The 24,936-nt window shown below is 39.8% G+C and overlaps 1 protein-coding gene across 3 annotated transcripts; it reads left to right on the top strand.

The window, feature by feature from the left end:
- Positions 1-766: 766 nt before the first annotated feature.
- Positions 767-24,086, top strand: LOC140562393 (RAC-alpha serine/threonine-protein kinase-like). 3 transcript variants are annotated; one of them, XM_072688011.1, is made up of 14 exons: positions 772-959; positions 8,870-9,017; positions 14,237-14,365; positions 15,069-15,180; positions 16,893-17,019; positions 19,129-19,260; positions 19,354-19,419; positions 19,588-19,656; positions 19,963-20,088; positions 21,371-21,499; positions 21,788-22,002; positions 22,293-22,380; positions 22,956-23,058; positions 23,188-24,086. In XM_072688011.1, exons 2-14 carry the CDS (start codon positions 8,972-8,974, stop codon positions 23,265-23,267), a joined length of 1,422 nt encoding a protein of 473 aa, XP_072544112.1. In that variant the 5' UTR covers positions 772-959; positions 8,870-8,971; the 3' UTR covers positions 23,268-24,086. The 3 variants fall into 3 exon arrangements, 2 of the variants coding, with proteins under 2 accessions (XP_072544112.1, XP_072544122.1); XR_011980140.1 differs by lacking the exon at positions 23,188-24,086 and having other exon boundaries at positions 767-959; positions 22,298-22,380; positions 22,956-23,044; XM_072688021.1 differs by lacking the exons at positions 772-959; positions 8,870-9,017 and having other exon boundaries at positions 14,279-14,365; positions 14,580-15,180.
- The last annotated feature ends 850 nt before the right edge of the window (positions 24,087-24,936 follow it).

The raw sequence follows: 24,936 nt of genomic DNA, 5'->3' as shown, positions 1-24,936 counted from the left end.
GGCCAGAATGGAGCAGATAAAAAGATTCATTCATGGAATAAGTAAAGGAGATTAAACTGCAGGATCAGTAGCTGAAATTAACCAAAATGAAATAAAATCCAACTAAGATCAGAAGAAATGAGTACAGATAAACTGATAACTGAGTTTCCTGTAGTGAAATCCAGATCACTGCTTTAGTAAAAATTCTCAGTACCTAAAGGGGGATCCAGTCTGATGATAATTTGCACTGCATTTACAGTGAGCATTGTTGTGACATATTATAATGGTATAAGTAATGAGGTTGGTTAAGTACCTCTTTTGTCATTATACACTTGTACAGTACAGTACAGTACAGTACAGGTACAGGTAAAACCTTACCTTTTGTACAGAGGTAAGGTAAACTTTGTTAGGTTGACTACTAGTGGGATGCTGGACTATAGCCACTGCATTGCTTCGAAATATATTTTACTAAGACTGTTAAGACTGTTAAATTATTATTATGAACTAAATTAAGGTTTTAAGGCAGATTAATTGTTTATTTTTTCCCTTCTAAAAATAGCGTAAATATACCAAATGCTGCACTGCCCCTTTAAGAGATTTACGTCACAAGGAGGGCGCGCCCCGGGAATTGGCCTGCGTTGTAAGGCCTGCAGCCAATCAGCGTATGGTGGGAGGGGCGTGTGTGAATACGGGCGGACGAGCTGCGGGCTTGTGTGAATACGGGTGGGGTAAGCGTTCTCTTTGTATTTCACACCCGTATTTAGACAAGGTCCTCCACCCGCTACGCGCTGATTGGCTGCAGCAGGGCGAGGGCAGGGTGGAGGTAAAAGAACACGGCGCTGTTTTGAGATCGCCTCCAGGTTCTATGGAGAACATCGCAAAGGGGGGGACCGAGGCTTCACGAGGAGGGAACTGATGGACTTTACAGCGCGAGAACATCCAGCCAGCTCCGAAATGTGCCGAGTGTGAAGCAGCGCTGGGTATGCCATGCGTGTGTGTGTGTGTGTGTGTGTGTGTGTGTGCGCTAGTGTAGATGTTCTTAGCGAGCTTGCTGTTTTGACTCACTTCGTGGTGTGCGGGCTCTGATTCGAGCTCCTGGCCGATAAACAGCGATAAACCCAGCAGCTGAAGAGAGGCAAGAGGCTGACTGTGTGTAGAGCAGCCTTACTGTCGTGTCTGCCTCTGACCACAGTGGACACAGCTGTGGTCAGATCCAGTGTTGTTGTGGAAAAACTGCCCAGCTAGCTGAGTGTGTCCTACCCTGCTGGACAGGAGTTCGGAGAAGGTGTGGACAGGGTCCTCAGCACCAGCAGAGCCAAGCCTGTTTCTGAAAGGAAGCGTTTGAATTCATATAATACAGAAAGTAAAAGTGTGGGCTATGCTTTATCGTGTGATTTAGCTACACACAAGCGGATACTGAATAATTCATACTGGATACTGAATAATTCATAGTAGATACTGAATAATTCATACTGGTTACAGAATAATTCATACTGGATACTGAATAATTCATACTGGATACTGAATAATTCATAGTAGATACTGAATAATTCATACTGGATACTGAATAATTCATACTGGATACTGAATAATTCATAGTAGATACTGAATAATTCATACTGGATACTGAATAATTCATACTAGATACTGAATAATTCATACTGGATACTGAATAATTCATAGTAGATACTGAATAATTCATACTGGATACTGAATAATTCATACTGGATACTGAATAATTCATAGTAGATACTGAATAATTCGTACTAGTTACCACATAATTTATAGTAGGTGCTGAACAATTCATACTGGTTACTGAACAATTCATACGGGTTACTGAATAATTCATAGTAAATACTAAATAATTCATACTGGTTACCGCATAATTTATAGTAGATACTGAATAATTCATACTGGTTACTGAATAATTTATAGTAGATACTGAATAATTCATACTGATTACAGAATAATTCATAGTAGGTGCTGAACAATTCATACGGGTTACTAAACAATTCATACGGGTTACTGAATAATTCATAGTAAATACTGAATATTCATACTGGTTACTGCATAATTTATAGTAGATACTGAATAATTCATACTGATTACAGAATAATTCATAGCAGATACTGAATCATTCATAGTGGGTACTGAATAATTCAAAGTAGACAATGAATAAGTCACAGTAAATATTGAATAATTCATAGTACATACTGAATAATTTAAATGGGACACTGATTCATTAATAGTAGGTACTGAATAATTCATAGTAGATACTGAATAAGGAGTACTGGTTACTGAATAATTAAAATGAGATACTGATTCATTAATAATACATACCGACTAATTTATATTGGATACTGAGGTATTCATAAAAATGACTAATTATTTCACAGTAGATAATGTATAGTAGTATTAATAAAGGAAACAAAATTATTTGTGAAAAGTGGATACTGAATCATTCATAGTGGATACAGAATAATTCATATTCGTTCATAATCATATTAGTTCATATTAGGTCAACGTTAGTTTCTTTATAATGCATAATAAATAAAGAAATGAATAAATAATGCATAATTCATATTTAGAATTATTTCATAGCAGATGCTAAGTAATTCATAATAGACCCAGAACATTGATGGAAGAATAGTGCTGAATAATCGTAGTAATGCATCTGTAGTTTGTGGAGGTTAAGTTTGCTCTCTGTAAGTGAATGACTGTGGCTGTTTGTTGTCTGCAATGGGACACTGCTGTGTATGCTAATTAGTACACAACCAGGTACTGTTCAGAGCCTCATCTGACCATAAACAGAGTGCTCAATCAGTTGAATCAAACGAGAGACAGATTGTTCAAAGTGATACAGACTCGTCTGACTGTTTTCGAGAGGTAGGAGATAAGGTGGGAAGCACAAACCTCCACAAACTGATCACACTGTGTTTATGATTTATGCAGCGTGCACACATTAAGCACTGACGGCCTGATAAACTCCCACCTACAGCTTTTTAATGCATCGTCTGAATTAAACACTCACGCTTGCGTTTTCCATTAGTCAGTTATTACATGCTTGCAGGTACAGATCTGCCGAGAGATTGTTTATGATGGTCTGTGTACTGAGAGCAGTGCAGTGTAGTGCTAATATGCTCTTATCAGATATTATTGGTCTGCATTTGGCTTTGAAGAGTGTTTTGAGATGGGGTCAGTCATAATCCTTATAAACAGGCATTTCTGAAGCTGTGGTGAAGGAACCCGCATTTTGAACTCTTCACCGTTTGTCTGTCTTAGAAGGAAATCCCTGCAATTCAGGAGGTTTAGTGGAGAATTGTGTTGATTGTAGTGTGAGGTCCTGTCCTGTCCTGTAATAAAGGCGCAGGCTGAGTGCAGAGCTCTAAACCCAGCGGATCAAAGCAGTGTCGCTGCAAATGGAACTCTGTGCTTATGCTGAGGAGGAGTGAAGCGGAGGCTGACTCTCCATCCTCAGTTCGCTCAAGGTGGTCCGTTCACAACCGAGGGGGATGGCAGTTGCTTAGAAACCAAACGTAAAAACAAACAACTCTAAAAGTGGTAATTCAGGACTGCTCCGTCTTGCCCAGAGTAATTAGAATTCAGGAAATGTGTCTGGAAATGAGTTTTATATTTGGCCCAGTAAACAGCCCTGTGATACGCCTTTATGTACTTATTGTTGGTGCGGCATCATCTGCCTGATTCTAGATGTTATGTATATATGGGTTATATGGGAGTTATATATTAGTTGTCTTATAAATGAGTGAATAATATATGTTTATATATAGATATGTATGTATGTATATATATATATATATATATATATATTTTAAAATGAGTTATATATGAGTGAGTTACATGAGAGTTGTTATATGAGTTGCGTTATATGAGTTCTTGTGTTATGAGTTGCGTTAAATGAGATGTATGTGAGTTGTGTTGTTTATGAGTTGTTGTTTGAGTTATATGTGTTGCTATATATGAGTTGTGTTGTTTAAGTTGTTATATGAGTTGTTACATATGAGTTGTGTTATATGAGTTGTGTTATGAGTTGCTTTATATGAGTTGCTTTATATGAGTTGCTTTATATGAGTTGTTACATATGAGTTGTTACATATGAGCTGCTTTATATGAGTTGTGTTATATTATTTGTTGTTGTGTTATATGAGTTGATGTGTTATATGAGTTGATGTGTTATATGAGTTGTTGTGTTATATGAGTTGTTGTGTTATATGAGTTGATGTGTTATATGAGGTTTGTTATATGAGTTGATGTGTTATATGAGGTTTGTTATATGAGTTGATGTGTTATATGAGTTGATGTGTTATATGAGGTTTGTTATATGAGTTGATGTGTTATATGAGGTTTGTTATATGAGTTGATGTGTTTTATGAGTTGATGTGTTATATGAGTTGTTGTGTTATATGAGTTGTTGTGTTATATGAGTTGATGTGTTGTAGATGAGTTGTTCTGCAATAGATTGGCCCCCTGTTGAGAGGCTTTTCCAGCCTGAGCCCAATTATTCTGGGTGGGCTCCAATAACTGTGGCCCTGAGCAGGAAGAAGCAAATAAGAGGATGAATGGATTTTGTGGCATTGATTTTCAGTCCTAGGTAATCATAATGTGACGAGTGCTCTAGGGTGGTTTCCTAGAGTGAAAGGCGGCTGTTTTTCTGGGACCTGGCTTTTGTTTTTGTCCAGATTGGCCGTTAGGGAGCAGTTCTAACTGTCATCTGCCTAAAGCAGGAATTTAGGTTGAGTCAAGGAGCTGTAGATTGTTCTAGTAGCAGCGCTAACTCGTTTATATAAATATTGAACAGGGTTGCACTCAAGCTGCAGTCCTGTCTTACCCTCTCGCCCTTGAGTGAAGTATTCTGTTATTTGGTTGCTGAGTTTTGTTCTGCATTTATTATTCAAATATGTGGACCTGATGATGGCATATACTCCACCCCCTACACCAGCATTTCAGAATCTGATTAAAAACAGTCTGATCTGACTCTTCCTCAAGACCCTAGGGCTGCTACGACCCAACACTAGGATCAAATATTGGTCCCCATACTAACATAATTCGCTGAATCGGGTACTGGATAATTAGGTCGATCCACAGACTGATCCATTCACTGAACCCGTTTCCCGCATCGCTGGTATTCTAGGCTTCAGAATCAGAGTAACCTACAGACATGATATACATATCACAGAAAACAGCTACCTTCAGCAGCCTGCTCTGTTTACTTAAGATCAGCACAGGGACGAGGAGCGAGCAGGGGATGTCTCACACATGCAAGCAGACAAGGCCAAACACTGTGTTAGTCCCAGGAGTGTCCAAAATCACAGATCACATGATCAGTAGATTCCAGATTTCAATCCCCCGTCGCCATTTTTAAAAGCCACAGTTTTGCTGTTTGTGCTGTTTTTCAGCGACAGAGAGAGACCAGAGCTGAACTGATTGGAGGACAGGCAAGAGGGAGGGGAAGGGGTAATAATGGCACTGTCACAGCTGATCTTTTAAATCAGGAGAACCGAGAAGGGAGCTGCTAGCTCCTCTTTGTTTAAGTTTAATGTTTAAGTTAGTCCTGATGCTTTAAGGCTCTTCCACAGGTGTATGGATATATGGTTTATTAATATCAACAACGGTTTTGAATCGGAATCAGGTATCGGCTGATACTCAAAGTTTTTGTCATCTCATCGGAACAGAAAGAGGAAGCCGTAGCGGTACTGTATTTCTACACATTGAGACATTTTAGGAAAACTGACAGTATAAAACACACACAATCATATGTATAAAATCTGAGTAAAGGAAATGATGACTGTTTATCCAATCAGAACAGTGGAATCTAAAGATATGAAGATGTACAACACTGCTTTCTAGTGGTCATGGTTTAAACACAACACAAAATGAACCGCTGTCTGACACCAGTCTTTCCATCTAAACTATTCATTAAAATCAAAACTGTGATATTGAGAATTAATATTGTGATCCTTTGGTTTATCAATATGTTCTCACACCTCGTACGAGACACTGCGTTCAGAAGGTCAGACGTGCATTCGGCCATTAATAACACAGCACAAAACCTTCCCCAGGTTACTGCTCACAGACACAGTAGTTGTTGGGGTCCAGTTTTTGTCCACTCTTGTAGATTAGGGAGATAAGCCACCTGTTCCAGGATTCAGGAAAGCAGCCAGCTTGAAGAGCCAGATTGGTATGTTAACAGTGTGCTAACAGTTTCAGTAGGGTTCTATGCAGGTCAGCAGAACTGGTCTTCAGCATCTCACAAGCTTTCTTAGTTTTCAGGTGTTTGGATGGAAGCGTCTGCCCATGCTTTCCGGGTCATTTCATGATCAAGTGGGTTTTGGTTATTTTTGATAGCCAGTTGGTTGGTATGAGATGGAGTTTCAAATAGAAATGTTTCTCTCTCTCTCTCTCTCTCTCTCTCTCTTTCTTGCTTTCTCTCTCTAGTCTTCACACTATGTCTTTCTTTCTCACTCACTTTTTTTTCTCCATCTCTCTCTCTCTCCCTTTCTCTGTCTCTCTCTTTCTCTCATTTCTTTCTCTCACTCGGTTTCTATGTCTGCCTCTCTCTCTCTCTTTTCCTTTATCTCTTTCTCTTTTTCTTGAGCACTTTCTGTTTGTCTCTCTCAGTCTCTCTCTCTCTCCTTCTTGTTCTGTGCCTATGTTCCCCCCTCTCTGTTTCTCTCTCTCTCTCTCTCTCTCTCTCTCTCTCTCTCTCTCTCTCTCTCTGAGGTTATTGGGTTTACGCTGAGTGCTGCAGTGAGTTCAGGCCTGGCTGCTCGCCCAGAGTGTGTGTGTTTTTCCTCCCGCAGCGTGGCGGCTTTGGGCAGGGCGGCCCAGAGACAGTCTGCAGCGCACATAGACACACACACACAGAGAGAGAGACAGGAGACTGTGTGTGTATGTTTCTGATCAGTACATCTTGTTTCTTCTTATCGAGTGCAGTGTGTGTGTGAGTGTGTGTGTCAGAGAGTCAGTTTGAGTGAATCTATGTGTGTGTGTTTCTGTTGTTTACTTTTGAATCACTGGTCACTCACTCACTGACCCACTGACTCACTCACTCACTAACTCAGTCACTCACTTATTCACTGAATCACTGACATACAAAATGACTAACTCACTCACTAAATCATTCATTCACTCAATGACCCACTGATTCACTTAGCTCACTGAACTCACTGAATCACTAGCTCAGTCACTGACTCACACTCTTACTCCCTCACTCACTGACATACTCGCTCACTCACTGACTAACTTACTGAATCATTACTCACTCACTCACTGACATACTCACTGACTCATTTACTGAATCATTACCGACTCACTGACATACTCACTACTGACTCACTGACATACTCACTACTGACTCACTCACTAACAGACTCACTGACATACTCACTACTGACTCACTCACTAACAGACTTACTGACATACTAAATCATTACTGACTCACTCACTAACATACTTACTGACATACTAAATCATTACTGACTCACTCACTAACATACTTACTGACATACTAAATCATTACTGACTCACTCACTAACATACTGACATACTAAATCATTACTGACTCACTCACTAACATACTTACTGACATACTAAATCATTACTGACTCACTCACTAACATACTTACTGACATACTAAATCATTACTGACTCACTCACTAACATACTTACTGACATACTAAATCATTACTGACTCACTCATTAACATACTTACTGACATACTAAATCATTACTGACTCACTCACTGGCATACTCACTGACTCACTCACTAAATCATTACAGACGCACTCACTGACACTATGACTATTTGCACACCTGTACAGATGTTCTTTTCTGTAAATATATTTTCAGCTCTTTATTACCTTTAGTACTTTTTACTTTTTAATTGATCCCCTACCCTATTTATTGTTTAGTGTCTTTTTCCTTTAGTTTAAGACTGTGTTCTGTGTTTTTTTGTTACTTGTCATACGTGTTGCTCTCACCAAGACAAATTCCTTGTATGTGTAACATACTTGGTGAAATAAAGAGATTCTGATTCTGATTCTGATTCTGACATACTCACTGACTCACTCACTAAATCATTACAGACTCACTCACTGACATACTCACTGACTCACTCACTAAATCATTACAGACTCACTCACTGACATACTCACTGACTCACTCACTAAATCATTACAGACTCACTCACTGATTAGACAGACGTTATTAACAGGGATTCAGATTTTGTCCTGAAGAAAAAGCAGAGTGTTTTTTCAGACGTTCTCAAGTGGTTACTTGGGTGTGGATGAATGGCTGCTATGGGGTTGCTAGGTGGTTGCTATTCTGATTGCTATGCTGTTGCCAAGCAGGTGCTATGATATTCCAGCTGGGTTCTACAGGGTTGTTTTGTGGTTGCTATGCTTTTCCTTGCATTTTTTATTCTGCTTCTGTGTAGTTGCTGTGGTATCCCAGGCGGGTGCTATACTGTTCCAAGAGGCTGCTATGCTGTTGCTAAGAATATCCAATGAGATTCCAGTTGGTATCTAGGATTTTGCTGTAGGTATCTAGGAGTGCTGATAACTAGCTGGTATACCACATCTTATGGTTGGCAGGTGGTTGCTATGCTTTTCACTGTGGTTGCTATGGTGTTCATTCAACCCTTATTTATCCCACAACCTTTATTGTACCCTACCTGGTTGCAAGGGGATAAAGTTCTGCGATCGGACAGAGTTAGAAACAGTAAGGAAGTTCAGCCCTGAGTTCCCCTGATCCCCTTACCCCTGTTGCTGCAGATGGTGCGCGATCTTCAGAGAGAGCTTCCTGCTAAAAGTTTTTGAAGCTGTTATCGCTGGAAAGTATCTCTGCTTTAATGGCTTTGTCTGTTTCTCTGTAGGCTTGGCGTCCTGCTGGATGATCAGACTGAAAGCTGCTGCTGATCTGACCCCTCCCCTGGTCTGAGTAAAGGTCTTGGAGACAGGCCGTCCACCAGGCTGCCATGGGTGAAGTTGTGATTGTGAAGGAGGGATGGCTTCACAAGCGAGGTACGAGTTATAAACATACTGTACAGTATATATATGTGAGCATTGCTAGTGCTAGGGGGAGATACGAATGGGAGGGTTAATTAACAATACCAAAAAAAGGGAAAAATTTGATACACAAATAAAAAAACTGCAGAAATTTCAGCAATGTTTACTGTGTGTGTTTGTTTGTGTGCGCTTAACTGCAGCTGTGGACATTAAAATGCATGGGCAGTACTACACTTCACACATCGGTTTGTACTGTATCATTACTCTGATTAAAAAGAACAGTAATGAGCTCTTACTGATCTAAACAGCGCTCTAATGTGATCACACACTCTCCCAGACAGGAGACTCTAAGCTCAGCCAACAAATTCAGAGCGCATTACATAAATAAGTACACAGTAAACAGCAAAAACATTAAAGTGGGTAAATGAAATAAAAACATAATAACATTTGATGAAACTTTTGATAAAATAGGATGTAATTGAAATAAATGTGAATGTATGAATGAAGGGGGGTTTGAGCAGTTAAAAGTAAACACTCAGATTTTTAAAAGCAGAAATACTGGATAAATATCAGCTGAAGCTGGATTTTGTAATGTAGGTGATATCGGCTTTGTATTGGTGGAGAAAAGTGCCCAATCGTGCCTTCTTTGACGACAGAGCAGCTGTTCTTCAGGGCACTAAGCGCTGGGCCCAGCCTCTGTTTGCTGTTTGATTTTATTGGTCATTTTTATGCGTTTCGTCTCCCTGATTCATTAAAGCTGCTTCATACCCTGTAAATGTGGAATCGGAAGCTGAGGATGTGAGGTGAAGCACGATTAATCGTTTCCTGACACGGAAAGTGTCCCGCAGTGTGCTAGCTAGCTGGTGGTCATCTCCATGTTTGAGCTTTTGAAGATAGGAAAGGTTGAGCACACGTCTATGCTGTCAAACCGCAGAACTTCAGCAGGCAGGAGAAGGGCCGAGGGTGCGACCGCCGGGAAACGCGAGTGGGTCGAGAATGGAGCCCTATGGGACGCCTTGGTGCACGCTCGACGCGGCGAGTTTTTAGAGATGGGCCTCAGGACAGTGCACCGCTGTGTACTGCTGCTGCCGGGGTCATCTCAGTTCAGTTATGCAGACGGACAGCGCTGCGAGCCCAGATGAGAAAGAGCACTGCCCAGGCTGGATTTGGCCCGCTTAGTGTGGCGGCAGGCTTGTTTTGCCCACAAGGGATTTGGAGGGTTATTTTTTTGTGTGGCTGCGAGGGCATGCAGGACAACCTAGAGCCTGTTTTTCACCCCTGAGTTCAACTTATACCCAAACTTTTACACTGATTTTTTTTTGGATTCCAGATGTTTGCACAGAAAAGGTCTTGAGGTTGACTTTACAGACATTCTCTGCTGCTGATTTGTAGTTTATGTGCATTTAAATCAAGGAGGATATTGGCACAGATGGTCTGATGAAGTACATTTCAGACCTGCTGGTAAATAAACTCCTGTTTTATAGTTTGAAATAAAAAAAGAAATAAAGAAACGCAGAAAAGCAGTCACTAGTTCTAAATGAAAAGAGCAAAATGGCAGAAATATATGCAGTATGTTCTAATACAGACACGAGTGCATCATCACACTGAATTCAGTGGGAAATTCTGTTTTAGTTACAGAAGCAGCCCTTACATCTAAAAGCTCTATGTAAAAAACAGCCTTGTTTATTGCAGTGTTGCTCTTTGAAAGGAAGCATTGAGGCTAGTTTTGATGCTTCGGTCTAATCAGTGCTCAGACTGCACAGCAGTTTAGAGTGAGACGCGAGGAGCACAAATTCAGATTGTAAACATGAGGTTAGAGAGGAGCTTCACAGTAGATCTGCATAGAGTACAGAAACGTTGTTTTTCCCACACTGCTATTATTCTGCAGTTCAGTATTTAAAAAAAGGCTGGAAGAGGTTTTACTGATACAAAGTGAGTGAATTTAGTGTTCAGTGTTCACACAGTGTTTAATTTTGATATTATTTGGTATTGAGGATTATAATGGTACTCATGGTTTGGACATCAGAAATGTAGTACCACTCTTACACACTGTGAGTGTTCTGATTTTTATCCCCATATGTTGTTTTTATCCCATATTGGGCCGCTTTCATGTGTAAACTGTGTGGATATTTAACTAAGGCCCTGTTCACACCTGGCATTAACATGTGTCTCAGGTGATCCAATCACAAATGATTACCAAAACGCATATAGCCGTTCACACCTGGGATTTGAAATGCGTTGAAATCAATTCTGCTGTAGGAGGGGCATGGCACACATTAATATACCAGTATAATAATATAATAATACCAGCCACAAATATAACCATTATCCATTCGTCAGTTTGTTATTGTAGCGTGCTCAGCTAACTCGTATGGATGGTGGTTGGTGTGGTCTCGCCATTATGTATTGTCCTGAGGGGCAGTGGCGTGGTGGACGTGGCATCGGGACGTTTTGCCATTCACACTACAGGAATAAGGTGGTCATATGCGTCTCTGACCACCTCCGAATGTGGTTTGAGTGGTGGGATTGTAGTGCGTCTATGAGACGCATTGTACCCGTTGACACCGGTACTTTATGCTGGCCACTTATGATTGGATCACCCAGGATGAATGTTCTATTTAATGGTTCTATATAAAGTCATGAAAAACACCTACATGCTCCTAGAAGGTTCTTAACAGTTCTACTGTAAGTCTCTTCTAGTCCTACATAGTCAATTTACAAACCATGTTTTCAAGGTGGATGAAGTTACTATAAACAAACAAGTAAACAAATATGATCCTCAGTTGAGGGCGTTAGTCTGTGAATGGTCACTGTTCAGCAGGTCTGAGTCGGAGTTCGTGGGAAACATTGGCAAGTTCTAAAGCTGGAAAACTGATCGCTGAAATAAGGGTTAAAGAAGCGTAAACCTCCACTCTGGAACACTGACATCTTCACTGGAAATCTTTACAGTACTCTCTCATTTGTGTATAGTAAAAATAGACTTATGCAAAAGTTTGGGCACCCTTCATCAAATAACATGTAGTTGATGTTGTAGATGTAGCTGAGTAAAAGTCCACAGGAAACAGACTTAAATATAGCATTTTTCTACGCACAATTACAAATATTTTATTAAACATGAAAATGTAACATATTTAATGGGCCATTAGTTTTGCATAAGCCACGTTAGAGGTTGTTCAGTTCTGTTAGGTAAATAAACAGGAATTATGCTTTAAGTTGTGCAGAAGTGTGTCTCTGTAGAGGATGTGACTTATTCACACATATACACAACTATATATAGAATTTGACCAGGGGTGCCCAAACTGTTCCATAAGACTGTATATGTACATCTGTATAAATATTACTGCTATAGTTCCAAAACCTTGTTTCTCAATTTGTATTATTATTATTTTTTACTTTTTCATAATTTGAATCCGGCAGCTGTTCTTTATATTATATTACTAATATACATCATATTTACATATCTGTGTTCATTTTTGGTGACAGTATAATAATCAGTGGATAGACACTACAAAGTAATTATATCATGAAAGGCTGTGTTGCAAATGATTTAGTACATCAGTTGTGAATATGAACACATCAGCAACCACTTAAACAAATCCATTACCAGCTGTTCATAGATAATAATAGCTAGTTAATGATGTCTTAATGAAAGTCATTCTGTAATGTTTTTAATGTCTTAATGTCTCTGCTCTTAAAGAAGGCCTGAGTTCAGGAAGAGGGGGCTGGGTGTTTAACTATGTGTTGTTTAACTGGTGTGTAAGGTGTGGGTGAATGATTGTACTGGTCTTTAATTAGCTGTTAATTGAAGATTAAGGATGTTAAGAAGTCGTGGTGAGTCAGAGCGAATGAGCTGATCTGTCGCTTCTAGGCTACAGCTAAGTGTGTGTATGAGTGTATGGGGCTGGAATGAGTCAGCAATGTGTGTTTGTGTGTATGTGTGTGTGTGTGTGTGTGTTTGCTATCTTATGTGTAACTTCCTGTTTTGAAGAATTAACAGGTGGATTACCGGAATCTGTACGAGCAGAAAAACCCTGAAAGCCAAACCCTGCAGCCGCCAGTGCCTCGCTTCAGATCATCACACACAAAATAAGGGCGCGTTTGTTTACACTTAACCCACTGAGAGGTGGCTCAGAGATCAGACAGTCAGAAGCTGTTTGTTTGTTTTGTTGTTAAAGCTTTGTTAAGGTCTGGCTGAACTGTTGAATGCTCTTTAGTCCAGTCTAAACCTTGTTTCAGTTTTTAAATCAGTCAAATAACTCATTTATCAGTTATTTTTGTAATTTAATAGTATTGGTGTCATTGTTGTTATGGTGATTTTTGTTGTTTTAGTGATCTTTTCCATTTAGGAACTTGGGGATTTGATTTGATGATGAGGAGGTTTTTCATTTCTGTGATTTGGTCTTTTGGTTATTTTGTTGATAAGTGATTTTGGAAAGTTTTGTGATTTGGCCATGGTTTTGGTCATTTTAGTGATCCTAGTGACGATTGTGCAAATTTCAGAGTTTTATCTTGTATCATTTTATTTACTCCAGGCCACAGGGGAACTTCTGCTTAATAATGTTACACATTTCATTATGAATGAAAGTATAAAAATGACATGTAATCAAATAAAATGATCACACAAGTTCACCTAAAGTCCAACTGTACTACATTTCACCATTTTCCTACCATCAGAAGCTTCTGAAGCTTTTTCCAAAATCCTACTAAATTTACTTCTTGGACATGAAGGGGTTAAACTATGTAGTAATTGTTAGTTTACGTGTTAGCTGAGTTAGTGTAAGTTAGCGTTGTGGAAAGTTCTAGCCTGGCTTTTAGACCTGACTCAGAGATGTCCCTGCAATATTTACGCGAAAGCATATTCATTCAGGTCAGCTGAGGGTAATTCCCCACTGCAGGAAAACACCAGCGACTACTTTAGCTTTAAAACAAACAGCCGACATCAGCTTCAGGCTCTCTCAGACTGATCACCACTACAGAAAACACTGTACGTGTAAACTTCCATGAGCAATGTTGGCACTTTAACAGCATTAATATTCAGAAAGAAGTTCTCATTAAAAAGAAAAAAAAATATTTTTATTTTATTTATTTATTCTTTTATCATATTCAAACCCACACTGCTTAACAAGTGGTGGCAGATGTTTGAATGGTAGTGTGCAGATATTCTAGAACCAGAACCATAAAGAATATATTGTGAATTTGATTCTGGATAATCGTATGTGTTGATTGTGTTTCAGGAGAGTATATAAAGACATGGAGGCCAAGGTATTTCCTGCTGAAGAGCGATGGGACGTTTATTGGGTATAAAGAACGGCCACAGGATGTGGATCAGCTGGAGACTCCGCTCAATAACTTCTCAGTGGCACGTACGGAACGTTCTGCTCAACGTTAAAAAGTTTTTACTGTGTTCATAACCAACAATCTGGAGTTTTTACTGTAACACTTTGCATTAAAGGTCATTAATTAAGATGTTAATAAGGAAGTGATTCCCTTTGAATGTCTTATTAAACTGTTATTGCTTAGAAACTGATAAGGTACTTAGCACTTAGTAATTGAGTAATTGTGTATTTTTTTCTGTAGGAATGAATTGCTGACTTTTGTGGAGAAAAAGAGGGAAATGGCCCTCTTGTATTTTCTTGAGACCACTACACTAGCAATACCCTCACAACCGAAAGGGATATGAAAGAAAACACCTAGTAACATTCTAGCAACCACCTAGCAAACCATAACAACTGGTTAATAGCTCATAACAGCCACTTGCAACACCATAGCAGCTATCTATGAAACTCCATAGCATCCACCTAGCAGCAGCCTGAGATTTGCTTAACTTCCTGCTACTTAACCATTCATTATTGCTTTTTGTGACCATCAAAGTAAAGGAATCATCTTTACTACTAATTTTACTATAAACACATTTTATAGGCTTTTTTCTGATATAATTAGAGAGTGTCCTCACATGTAAAATTTAAATATACAGATTAAGCCTGTAAAATCAGCTGAACACTGGAGATAAGTGAATATGAATTGATTTGTGTGTGTGTGTGTGTGTGTGTTTTTGCGTGAATGCAGAATGCCAGCTGATGAAGACGGAAAGGCCCAAACCGAACACCTTCATCATCCGCTGCCTGCAGTGGACAACAGTGATCGAGCGTACGTTCCATGTGGAAACTCCTGAAGAAAGGTAAGTCCGCTCTCCCCCACAGCTAACTTTCACTCTTATCCAATCATCTGTGTGTAGAGTGTCCTGAACCCATCCTGCAGTGAAGGTGTTGTTCCTGCAGGGAACAGCTTTTACAGTCTTTGATTTGATAGTTACCTCAATGCTGACATTTTCAAAATACAGATAAAAACATTTCTGTCAGTTTTAATCAATACTTACTCTATAAACCTGCGGTTCTCAGGGTGTTTTAGCTGCGTTTTCCTCACTCTGGACACTCTAGAGCTTAGAAAACATGGCTCTATCAGCCTTAAAGGAAAAACTGGGAGAACATCCAGCAGCTCTTTCACAGCTCAGGTCATTCTGATCAGAGTGATATGCATAGTTTGTGTGCTTTTTCAGCTTAGTTAGCTAATGATCACATAAACTGATACACATCAAGGTAGCGGCTTGCCGCACAGCTGCTCAATGTTTTAACTTGGAATGACTTTGGGAGACTGTATGAAACTGTAATTCTCACTGCTATATAATCAAATTGTCTCCGGCAGCCGCCTGTTAATCCCATAAGATGCGCCGCCTTAAATAACATTAATAAATAAACACAATTAAATACACTACATGGACAAAAGTATTGGGACACCTGCTCTTCTTCCAATATCAAGGATATTAAAAAATGATCCTGCTTTTGTTGGAGTAATTGTCTCTACTGTCAGCGAAGGATTTGCACTAGCTTTGTGGATTTGATTGCATTCAGCAAAAAGAGCTTTAGTGAGGTTAGGATGTTGGATGATCACCACCCCACCTCATCCCCAACTCCCCTACTTATCCCAAACATATTGGATGGAGCACCATCATCATTCCGGAAAACACAGTTCCACTACTCTACAGCTCAATGCTGGGGGGCTTAATACCCCTCTAGTTCATGCCTGACATAAGACATGGTACCAATAGGTTCATGTGTATCTGCTCCAGAGAGTCCTATTCTACTGACAGTACTTCTCTACAGGTACTAGACAAGCGCTGTGTGCATTTACACACCTGTGTCAGCAATTGGTGCACCTTAGACTAGCTGAATGCATTCATTAAAAGGGCGCAATTGTCCACAAATATTTAGTGGAATAAAGATATTATAAGACATTATTACAATTCAGTGTTGAAGGATAGTGCCTGTATGTTGAACTTAACCTGAGATACGATGTTCATATAATATTTTTACTTGTTCTATATTTCAAAATGGTCCACTTCAATGATACTACGTCAAAGCATAATATTTATTGACTAGGTTATCATACTGTGAAAAATTCAAGAAAAGCACACTTTAAACAAACGACTTGATAAAAAGAGAAACGGTAGCCGTTCAATTCAAATTTTCTATTCCACCTTAAAAATTGCAGCTGTTACATTCTAGCACGTGAGGCTGAAGCTGACAAATAAGAATCAGCACAGGTGCTGAAGTGTGTTAGCCTTCATTCTTCTCTTTTTGGATCCTTTAGTATGAAAATAAAACACCTTGCAGTTCCAAAGTGAGAGGTGTGAGCTACAGTAAAGCAGTCCAGCAGCTGAGCCAACACCACAAAATGAATTTAAACATGACTGAGTTCATGACTGAGTCCTCACTGATATACTAGAGTTGAAGGGAAAGAGGTAGCATCTGAAAACACTCAGTTCATGCATCAGATGGCAGAAAACTGACTCAAAGGTGAAGAGCTCTGAGTGTTCTGTCTCTGGTTGGTCAGGGAGGAGTGGACAAAGGCCATTCAGGCCGTGGCCGACGGGCTGCAGGAGCAGGAGAGGATGGATGCTTCATCTGTTCCCATGGATACAGACACAGAGATGAGCCTGGCCAAACCTCGTCTCAGAGTGGTACAGACTGTTCCCATTAACTAGTAGGGGTGTGTGTGTGTGTGTCGGGGGGGGGGGGGGGGGGGGGCAATTACTGCCACAACACTAACACTGGAGTATCACAGCTAGGAGGGACATGGCACCTGAACCCCCTAACATTGTTATTTGCACCCTGTACACCCACGACACATTAGTAATATAACACATAAAATACAAACTGTACATATATGAATTTTTTTAGTAATACATTACAGTTAGTAATATACCCATAATGTAAGAGTAATCCAATTCAGATTCAAGACTTTATCTGTAAATAGATTAATATATTATATATTACTTACATCTAATATATATATATAGAAATGTACTTGTATCCTTTATATAAAACTTATACTTACACTTAAACATATATACAAAGTATCTGAACCCTTTTATTTAATGGTTTTCTGCTCTAATTTGTCATAAAATGTGATCTCATCCTCATCCAAGTCACGCGTATTAAAACATAAAAACCTCATAGTTCTAGTGGATGCAGTATGTGAACCCTTGAATTAATTATCTCAAAAAAGCTCATTGGAGTCAGGTGTTAGCATACCTAGAGTCTTCTTAGGAAATTGAGTTTGGAGGTGTGGACTAGAGCTACTTTAACTGATATAAAACACTTCAACTTTTTGAGTTTGCTCTGCACCAGGAGGATATGCGTATGTGAGCCATGCCTCTCCAAAAAGAGCTTTCAGAGGATCTACGATCAAAAATTGTTGATTTATATAAAGCTGGAAAGGGTTACAAAGTGATTTTAAGGGCTTTAGAAATTCACCAATCTGCAGTGAGGCAAACAATCTACAAGTGGAAATAATTTGGGACTGTAGCTACTCTGCCAAGAAGTGGGCACCCAGTCAAAATGACCCCAAAAGCATCAGAGATAAAAAAAAACGACTTAGAGTGAGTTAAAGATTTGAAGGCATCACTGGTACAGGCTAACATCTGTGTCCATGAATCTACAGTCCCTAAAACCTTGAACAAGCAGGGTATCTGTGGCAGGACAGGGTTTACTAAAAATAATTTTGCTGACACTGCCGGTACTGGCATAATGTTTTGTGGAAACTAAGATTAAACTATTTGGAAAGAGCATGCAGCACTACATCTGCCATAAAAAAGGCACTGCACATTACCATGAAATTCTATCATCCCAACTGTAAAGTATAGTGGAGGGAACATCATGATTTGAGGCTGATTTGCTGCATCAGGGCCTGGTTACAATCATTGAAGAGTTGGTTGAATTCCTAAGTGTTTTCAAAAATTCTTCAGAATAATGTGGAAGTGTCTGTATGTCCACTGAAACTCTGTAGAAGTTGGGTGATGCAACAGGACAATGACCCAAAACACTGGAGTAAGTCCACAACAGAATGGCTCATGAAAAACAAAATCTTTTAGAGTGGCCAAGTCAGAGCCCAGATCTCAACCCTATAGAAATGCTATGGATTGACTTAAAGAAAGAAGTACATGTGAGACATCCAAGGAGCATGACAAAGCTAAAGCAGTTCTGGCAGAAAGAATGGGCTAAAATTCCTCCTGAATCATGTGCAGGTCTGATCCACAGCTACAGGAAGCGCCTGGTTGAGGTTATTGCTGCCAAAGGGTGTGTGTGGTGTGGGGTGTGTGTGGGGGGGGGGGGTCAACCAGCTTTTAATTCCAAAGGTTTACTTACTTTTTCCACTACCACTTTGAACACTTTGAATGAGTGTGTTCAATAAAGACCTGCAAGATCATATTATATTTTAGGCACATTATATTTGTCAATTCATTTGACTTGGATGAGGATCAGGTCACATTTTATGACAAATTAATGGAAAACACCATAAAATTCCAAAGGGTTCACATACTTTTTCTTGGCACTGTATACTTACTTTAACCATGAACTTATAAGTATACTTATGAAATGAACTTTATAACATATTTCTGTAATAAATGTAATCATATACTATTATACGTAATATATTCTATATGTAATATACCTACAATTTAAACATATTAATACACTTACAAAATGAACATTATATATTCATGTCATAAACCTAATAATAAACATATAATACAATAGCTAATAATGCAATTCTGTGTGTTCTATAGACAATGCATGACTTTGAATACCTCAAGCTGCTGGGAAAAGGCACGTTTGGGAAGGTGATCTTAGTAAAGGAGAGAGCGAGCGGAAAATACTACGCTATGAAGATCCTTAAGAAGGACGTCATCGTAGCTAAAGTAAGCTGTTCTCTTACTAATGATCCTTCCAGGTTTCTGACTACTGAACTCGTGTTTATTAGTGTAATTGTTGTGGTTGTTGTTCATTTTCAGGATGAAGTAACTCACACACTTACAGAGAACAGAGTGTTACAGAGCTCCAAACACCCGTTCCTAACAGTAAGGACAATCAGTACAGCATACACTCCTTTTCTAACAGTAAAAGAAAAACAGATGAGGAAAAAGCACATTCCCTCCTTTCATCTGTGAACATTAATGAGTAAAGAAGGCTTTTCTAACGCAGTGTGTGTGTGTGTGTGTGTGTGTGTGTGCGTTTGTTTTTATCAGGGTCTAAAGCACTCCTTTCAGACCAAAGATCGCCTGTGCTTTGTGATGGAGTACGCTAACGGAGGAGAGGTGAGCCATATGAACACTGAATCAAACACTTCTGTGGTTTAAATCCAGTATGAATTTGCAGCGTGCGTGTGTCATTTCTACAGTCTGGCAGAAATCATTGCGGAGTGGATTTAATCCAGTATGAATCTGCAGCGTCTGAATCTGTGTAGTTTTTCTGGGCTATGACAGAATGTTCTCTGTGTAAACTAATCCAGTTTTAATAGGATGTTAGACTACATGTCTAAGATTAGAATTACAGAATGTTATTTTCCTGAAGAATATAAGAAAACATGAGTTTAATTTCCTGTGAATTCTCTGGATTTCCAGCTTTTCTTCCATTTATCACGGGACCGCGTGTTTTCTGAAGAGAGAGCGCGCTTCTATGGCGCAGAGATCGTCTCGGCTCTGGACTACCTCCACTCAGAGAAAAACGTAGTTTATCGGGACCTGAAGGTGAGTGTCCACTGCTTTTTTTGAGCACCTGTTACCATTAAAGCTGCAGCTTATAAATATTTCGATAATCAGTTGATCTGTTGAGTGTTGTTAGATTAATAGACTAATCTGACTTATTTCGGTTTCCTCAATACAGAGATGTATTGTTTTATGGTAGAAGCCACTACCCACTACACTTTCTATAGTGTATTACAGTCTACCAGAACGCCCCTGTGAGTCATTATAGTCATGATATGAACAATGTAGAGCATTATAATGCACCCTCTACACTTTCTATAGTGTATTACAGTCTGCCGGAATGCCCCGGTGAGTCATATGAACATTATATAGCATTACAGTGCACCCTCTAAACTATCTGTAGTGTGTAAAAGTCTGCCAGAATGACTGTGTGAGTAATATGAACATTATAGTGTATTATAATGCGCTTTTTTACAAGTCCTGTAGTATTTTACACTGTGAAGAAGGACTGCGTGGATCATGTGAACATTATAGAGCATTATAATGCGCCCTCTGCACTTTCTGTAGTGTGTTACAGTCTGTCAGAAGGACTGCATGGATCATATGAACATTATAGAGCATTAAAATGCACCCGTTTAAATTTTCTGTAGTATGTTACAGTCTGTAGGAAGGACTGTGTGAGACATGTAAACAAATTATAGAGCATTATAATGCACCCTCTACACTTTCTGTAGTGTGTTACAGTCTGTCAGAAGGACTGCATGGATCATATGAACATTATAGAGCATTATAATGCGCCCTCTACACTTTCTGTAGTGTGTTACAGTTTGTCAGAAGGACTGCGTGGATCATATGAACATTATAGAGCATTATAATGCACCCTCTACACTTTCTGTAGTGTGTTACAGTCTGTCAGAAGGACTGCGTGGATCATATGAACATTATAGAGCATTATAATGCACCCTCTACACTTTCTGTAGTGTGTTACAGTCTGTCAGAAGGACTGCGTGGATCATATGAACATTATAGAGCATGTTTTTCAGCAACTTACTCATCAGCTGTTTTTTGTCATTGACCATGTCCTGTGGTCAACCTTTACATCTGAAAAAAATTTCATTTTTCATTTTTCAGAAAAAATGTTTTTTATTATCTCTGGTTCCTCTTTGCTCTCTGCCTGTTTCTGTAATACAATAGCCAGTATGTTTCCACAGTGGTGGTGTTGTGCTTCACATGTTCCTGTTTGTGGGCTGTTCATTCAACTACCCTGACTGTGCATAGAAATGTGAGAACAGTTTGTGATGTTGTTTTTGCTTTTGCTGGACAGCTGGAAAACCTGATGCTGGATAAAGATGGTCATATTAAAATCACAGATTTTGGACTGTGTAAGGAGGGGATAACGGAAGGAGCTACTATGAAAACATTCTGCGGAACACCAGAGTACCTGGCTCCAGAGGTAACATCCACTAAAGGTTCTTTACCAGTTTAAAGGTTATTCATGCCCACACATGTCTGTTACAAACATGGCTCTTTATGGAACAAGAACTGGGCCACAGTAAGAGAGTGTGTGAAGTTCTGGGCCACACTAGGGGGGCTTGTAAAGTTCTGGACAAAAGTAAGGGGGCTTGGAAGGTTATTAAGGGGGATGTAAAGTTCTGGGCCACAGTAAGGGGAATGTAAAGTTCTGGGCCATATGGTTGTATCCCATACATAGTGAGAGTGACTGGCTGTACTCTTCTTCCAGGTTCTGGAGGATAATGATTACGGTCGAGCAGTGGACTGGTGGGGTCTGGGGGTGGTGATGTACGAGATGATGTGTGGTCGGCTGCCTTTTTACAGTCAGGACCATGAGAAGCTGTTTGAGCTGATCCTAATGGAGGAGATCCGCTTTCCCCGAACACTCAGCCCAGAGGCCAAGGCTCTGCTCGCCGGACTTCTGCAGAAAGACCCGAAGCAGCGGTCAGCTTCAAACACGCTTCATCTGCCCTAAACTACACCCCTCCATTCTAAAGCATTGTCCGTACTTTAAACCACACCCCCTCTATTATAAGCAACACCCCCTCATAGCTCCAGTGGTAATTGGTGGGGTGTAAGCTTCAATTACTTGTTAGCAACAATAGCCTCATAGTTCCAGTACTATGTGGTGGGGTATACGTTTCAATCACTAGTTAGCTAATTGGTGGGATATAAGCTTTTAGATGATCAGGTGCTTTCTAACAGGAGTGTAAACAGGTGTGATCTGTGTGCAGGTTAGGTGGAGGGCCGGAGGATGCTAAACAGATCATGCAGCATAAATTCTTTGCTGGTATTGAGTGGAAGGACGTTTATGAAAAGAAGGTAAGATGTGCAGGATTATTATGTTTATTATTATTATTACTGAATAATAATCTGAGCATATAATAAAAGGCATCCAGTTTGAGACGTTGGAGGAACTTAATAATCTGTAATATTTATATGTCAGACAGACACTGGATGCTGCAGGCAAGAGCAATATACAAATGCTTGTGCACCCCTGGTAAAACTTAAGATAAATACTTAAATTAGCTTAGTATCAGCTGACACTTCTTATTAAAGTACTGAGCTCAGACTGATTCAGTATTAAAATTATTTGATCAGACCGATGTTATTTAATTCTCATTATCATAGTCCTCAGCTCAGACTGGTATCTTCAATAATAAAGTGTCCCATTATGAAAGTACTCAGTATTAAAGTACTGAGCTTAGTCTGCTACTGTACGATATGTATTATTTAGATTATTATCCCGATTATTTGGTATCGGGACATTGCTAACGTTTAAGAGATGGAAAGTGTTTTCACAGTAGCTGTGTAGTACAGCAAGCCAGAGTACAGCACCTCACAGTGTAATGTATCTCTTTGCCTCTCTCTCTCTCTCTTTCTCTACCTCTTTGCAGCTTGCCCCACCCTTTAAACCCCAGGTAACATCAGAAACAGACACGCGGTATTTTGACGTGGAGTTCACAGGACAAGCCATCACCATCACCCCTCCTGGACAAGGTACTGACTACTGGTCCGGCAGGGATGCTGCAGAATCCGGTCCCTCAGTGGCAGTGGAGTTACTGCAGGTGACTGGTGCCCTCTTGTGGTGAAAGCAGAGCTGATTTTTGTGTTTCTCTTCTGCCTTAGATGAAAGTATGGAGCCACTGGATAGCGACAGAAGACCCCATTTCCCTCAGTTCTCCTACTCAGCCAGCGGCACGGCATAATACACACACACACACAAAAACACACACACACACACACAAAAACAAACACACACACACTGATGTGTACATGCACTGCAGATCCACACCCCTTCTCTCAGCCCTCAACTTCATGTGCTCCGTCTTGAGCCTTGCCAGGTTCACTGCACCCATCATGCACCACACTGCACTCGGACATGTGATCAGATCAGCATTACAGACTGTTGCTGTCAGAGTGGCGGTGGTCGTGGGGGGCTGACAGCTGTCTGATGGTAAACGATGTTAAACACTCGAATTAGTGTAAATATATTATAATAATACTGTAAAAGTGAGGAGCTGCGTCACTCTCTGCGCTCCCTGTGCTCAGATCAGCCATGGTTACATCACATTACTCTATTGAAGCTGGGGTTTGCAGTGAGGGGGTCCTCAGTCTCAGTGTAACACACTGGTGTTCTCACTAGTTTTAAGTGTTTTCTTATTACTGTCCCTTTTCAACTCAAAGAAATACAAAATAAAAGCCACATATCCAGCAGCACACGGCGCACATCCCAATAAATCTGCTCCTCAGGGGGAGGGGGGCGAGGGATGATGCTGAATGTAAACGGCTGTCCTGTCTCTCCTGTCACTCATTCTTCTCCCGTTCTGTTTATTTCCTGGTGGTTCTTATCTATTTGAATCTCGGCCACACTTGCTGTTGTTGTTTTTCTAGTCTCTGGCGTAATTGTGCTGCTCTGGGTTGGAAGTCTCAGATTTTAACTTATTTTAATCTGTCAGTGGGAGAGTGGAGTGAAGGACAAAATAACTGAAACACCAGCTTTCAAAATAAAAGCTTTGTATTAAAGACTCTGCCTCTGCCTGTCTGTTTGTCTGCATCATACGCTGGTCCAGAGTTAATGCTTTTAAAAGTTGTGTTTATTAACCCAGAAGAATTTTTACTTTTTGACTATTAAAACTCATATCTTTTACTCTTGACAAACGACATGTTTTATAAAAGTGAATTAGTTACTTTAACTTTTCAGATGCGTGTTCTGAGCAGTCAGGGCCAGTGGCAGCTAAGCGTGAAGTAGGTGGTTGCAGAGCTTCCTATCACTGCTCTGTATCAACAGAAAGAGCAAAGGGATATTAATGCTCCTACTATTAATGAATTGCTTATGTTGGTTGTTTGTGATTGAGTGTAAGGAGCTGCTGGACAGTAAATTAATACACCGGCACCAGTTCTGTTACTCTGTGTGGTTCAAATTCTCATCTTTTTTCACTAGCTACAGATCTGCAGATCACAGGTTCACATTGTTAACCTGTCTGGTAATTAGCACCAGGGCTTTAGGGCATTTAGGGTTTCGAGGTTTTGATTTGGTAAGGTACATTTAATAGCTATTTAGTTCAATATAAGCTGATGGTAAGTATCTACAAAGCATCCATCAAAGTTTGCCATCAGAATAAAGTCTTACCAGTGCAGCCTCTCTATTCTGATCTAACCATCATTGTTACTCCCTCACAAAACATTACACATAAAAGGCTCTTTTATTAAGTAAACCTGAGTAAAACGTATGTTGTAAGTATACTAATATCAATGTACTAGTTGTGGGTGCACTATTTCAATACTTCTTGGGACTAAATTGGCCCAATTTGTAGTTTATAAAAGTATACTTTTAAAGATACTCTAGATCAGGGATGGCCAATACCGCTCCTGGAG

This window comes from Salminus brasiliensis, chromosome 1, assembly GCF_030463535.1.
Source record: "Salminus brasiliensis chromosome 1, fSalBra1.hap2, whole genome shotgun sequence".
Lineage (NCBI taxonomy): Eukaryota > Metazoa > Chordata > Actinopteri > Characiformes > Bryconidae > Salminus > Salminus brasiliensis.
This window is presented reverse-complemented; position numbering and strand designations above follow the sequence as displayed.

What these genes read in the sequence shown, in the direction of transcription:
- LOC140562393 (XM_072688011.1), top strand. Translation starts at nt 8,972, where the DNA reads ATGGGTGAAGTTGTGATTGTGAAGGAGGGATGGCTTCACAAGCGAG. An exon ending in GGGATGGCTTCACAAGCGAG is followed by an intron (nt 9,018 to 14,236) that starts GTACGAGTTATA and finishes ATTGTGTTTCAG; the next exon opens with GAGAGTATATAAAGACATGG. An exon ending in AGTACGCTAACGGAGGAGAG is followed by an intron (nt 19,657 to 19,962) that starts GTGAGCCATATG and finishes CTGGATTTCCAG; the next exon opens with CTTTTCTTCCATTTATCACG.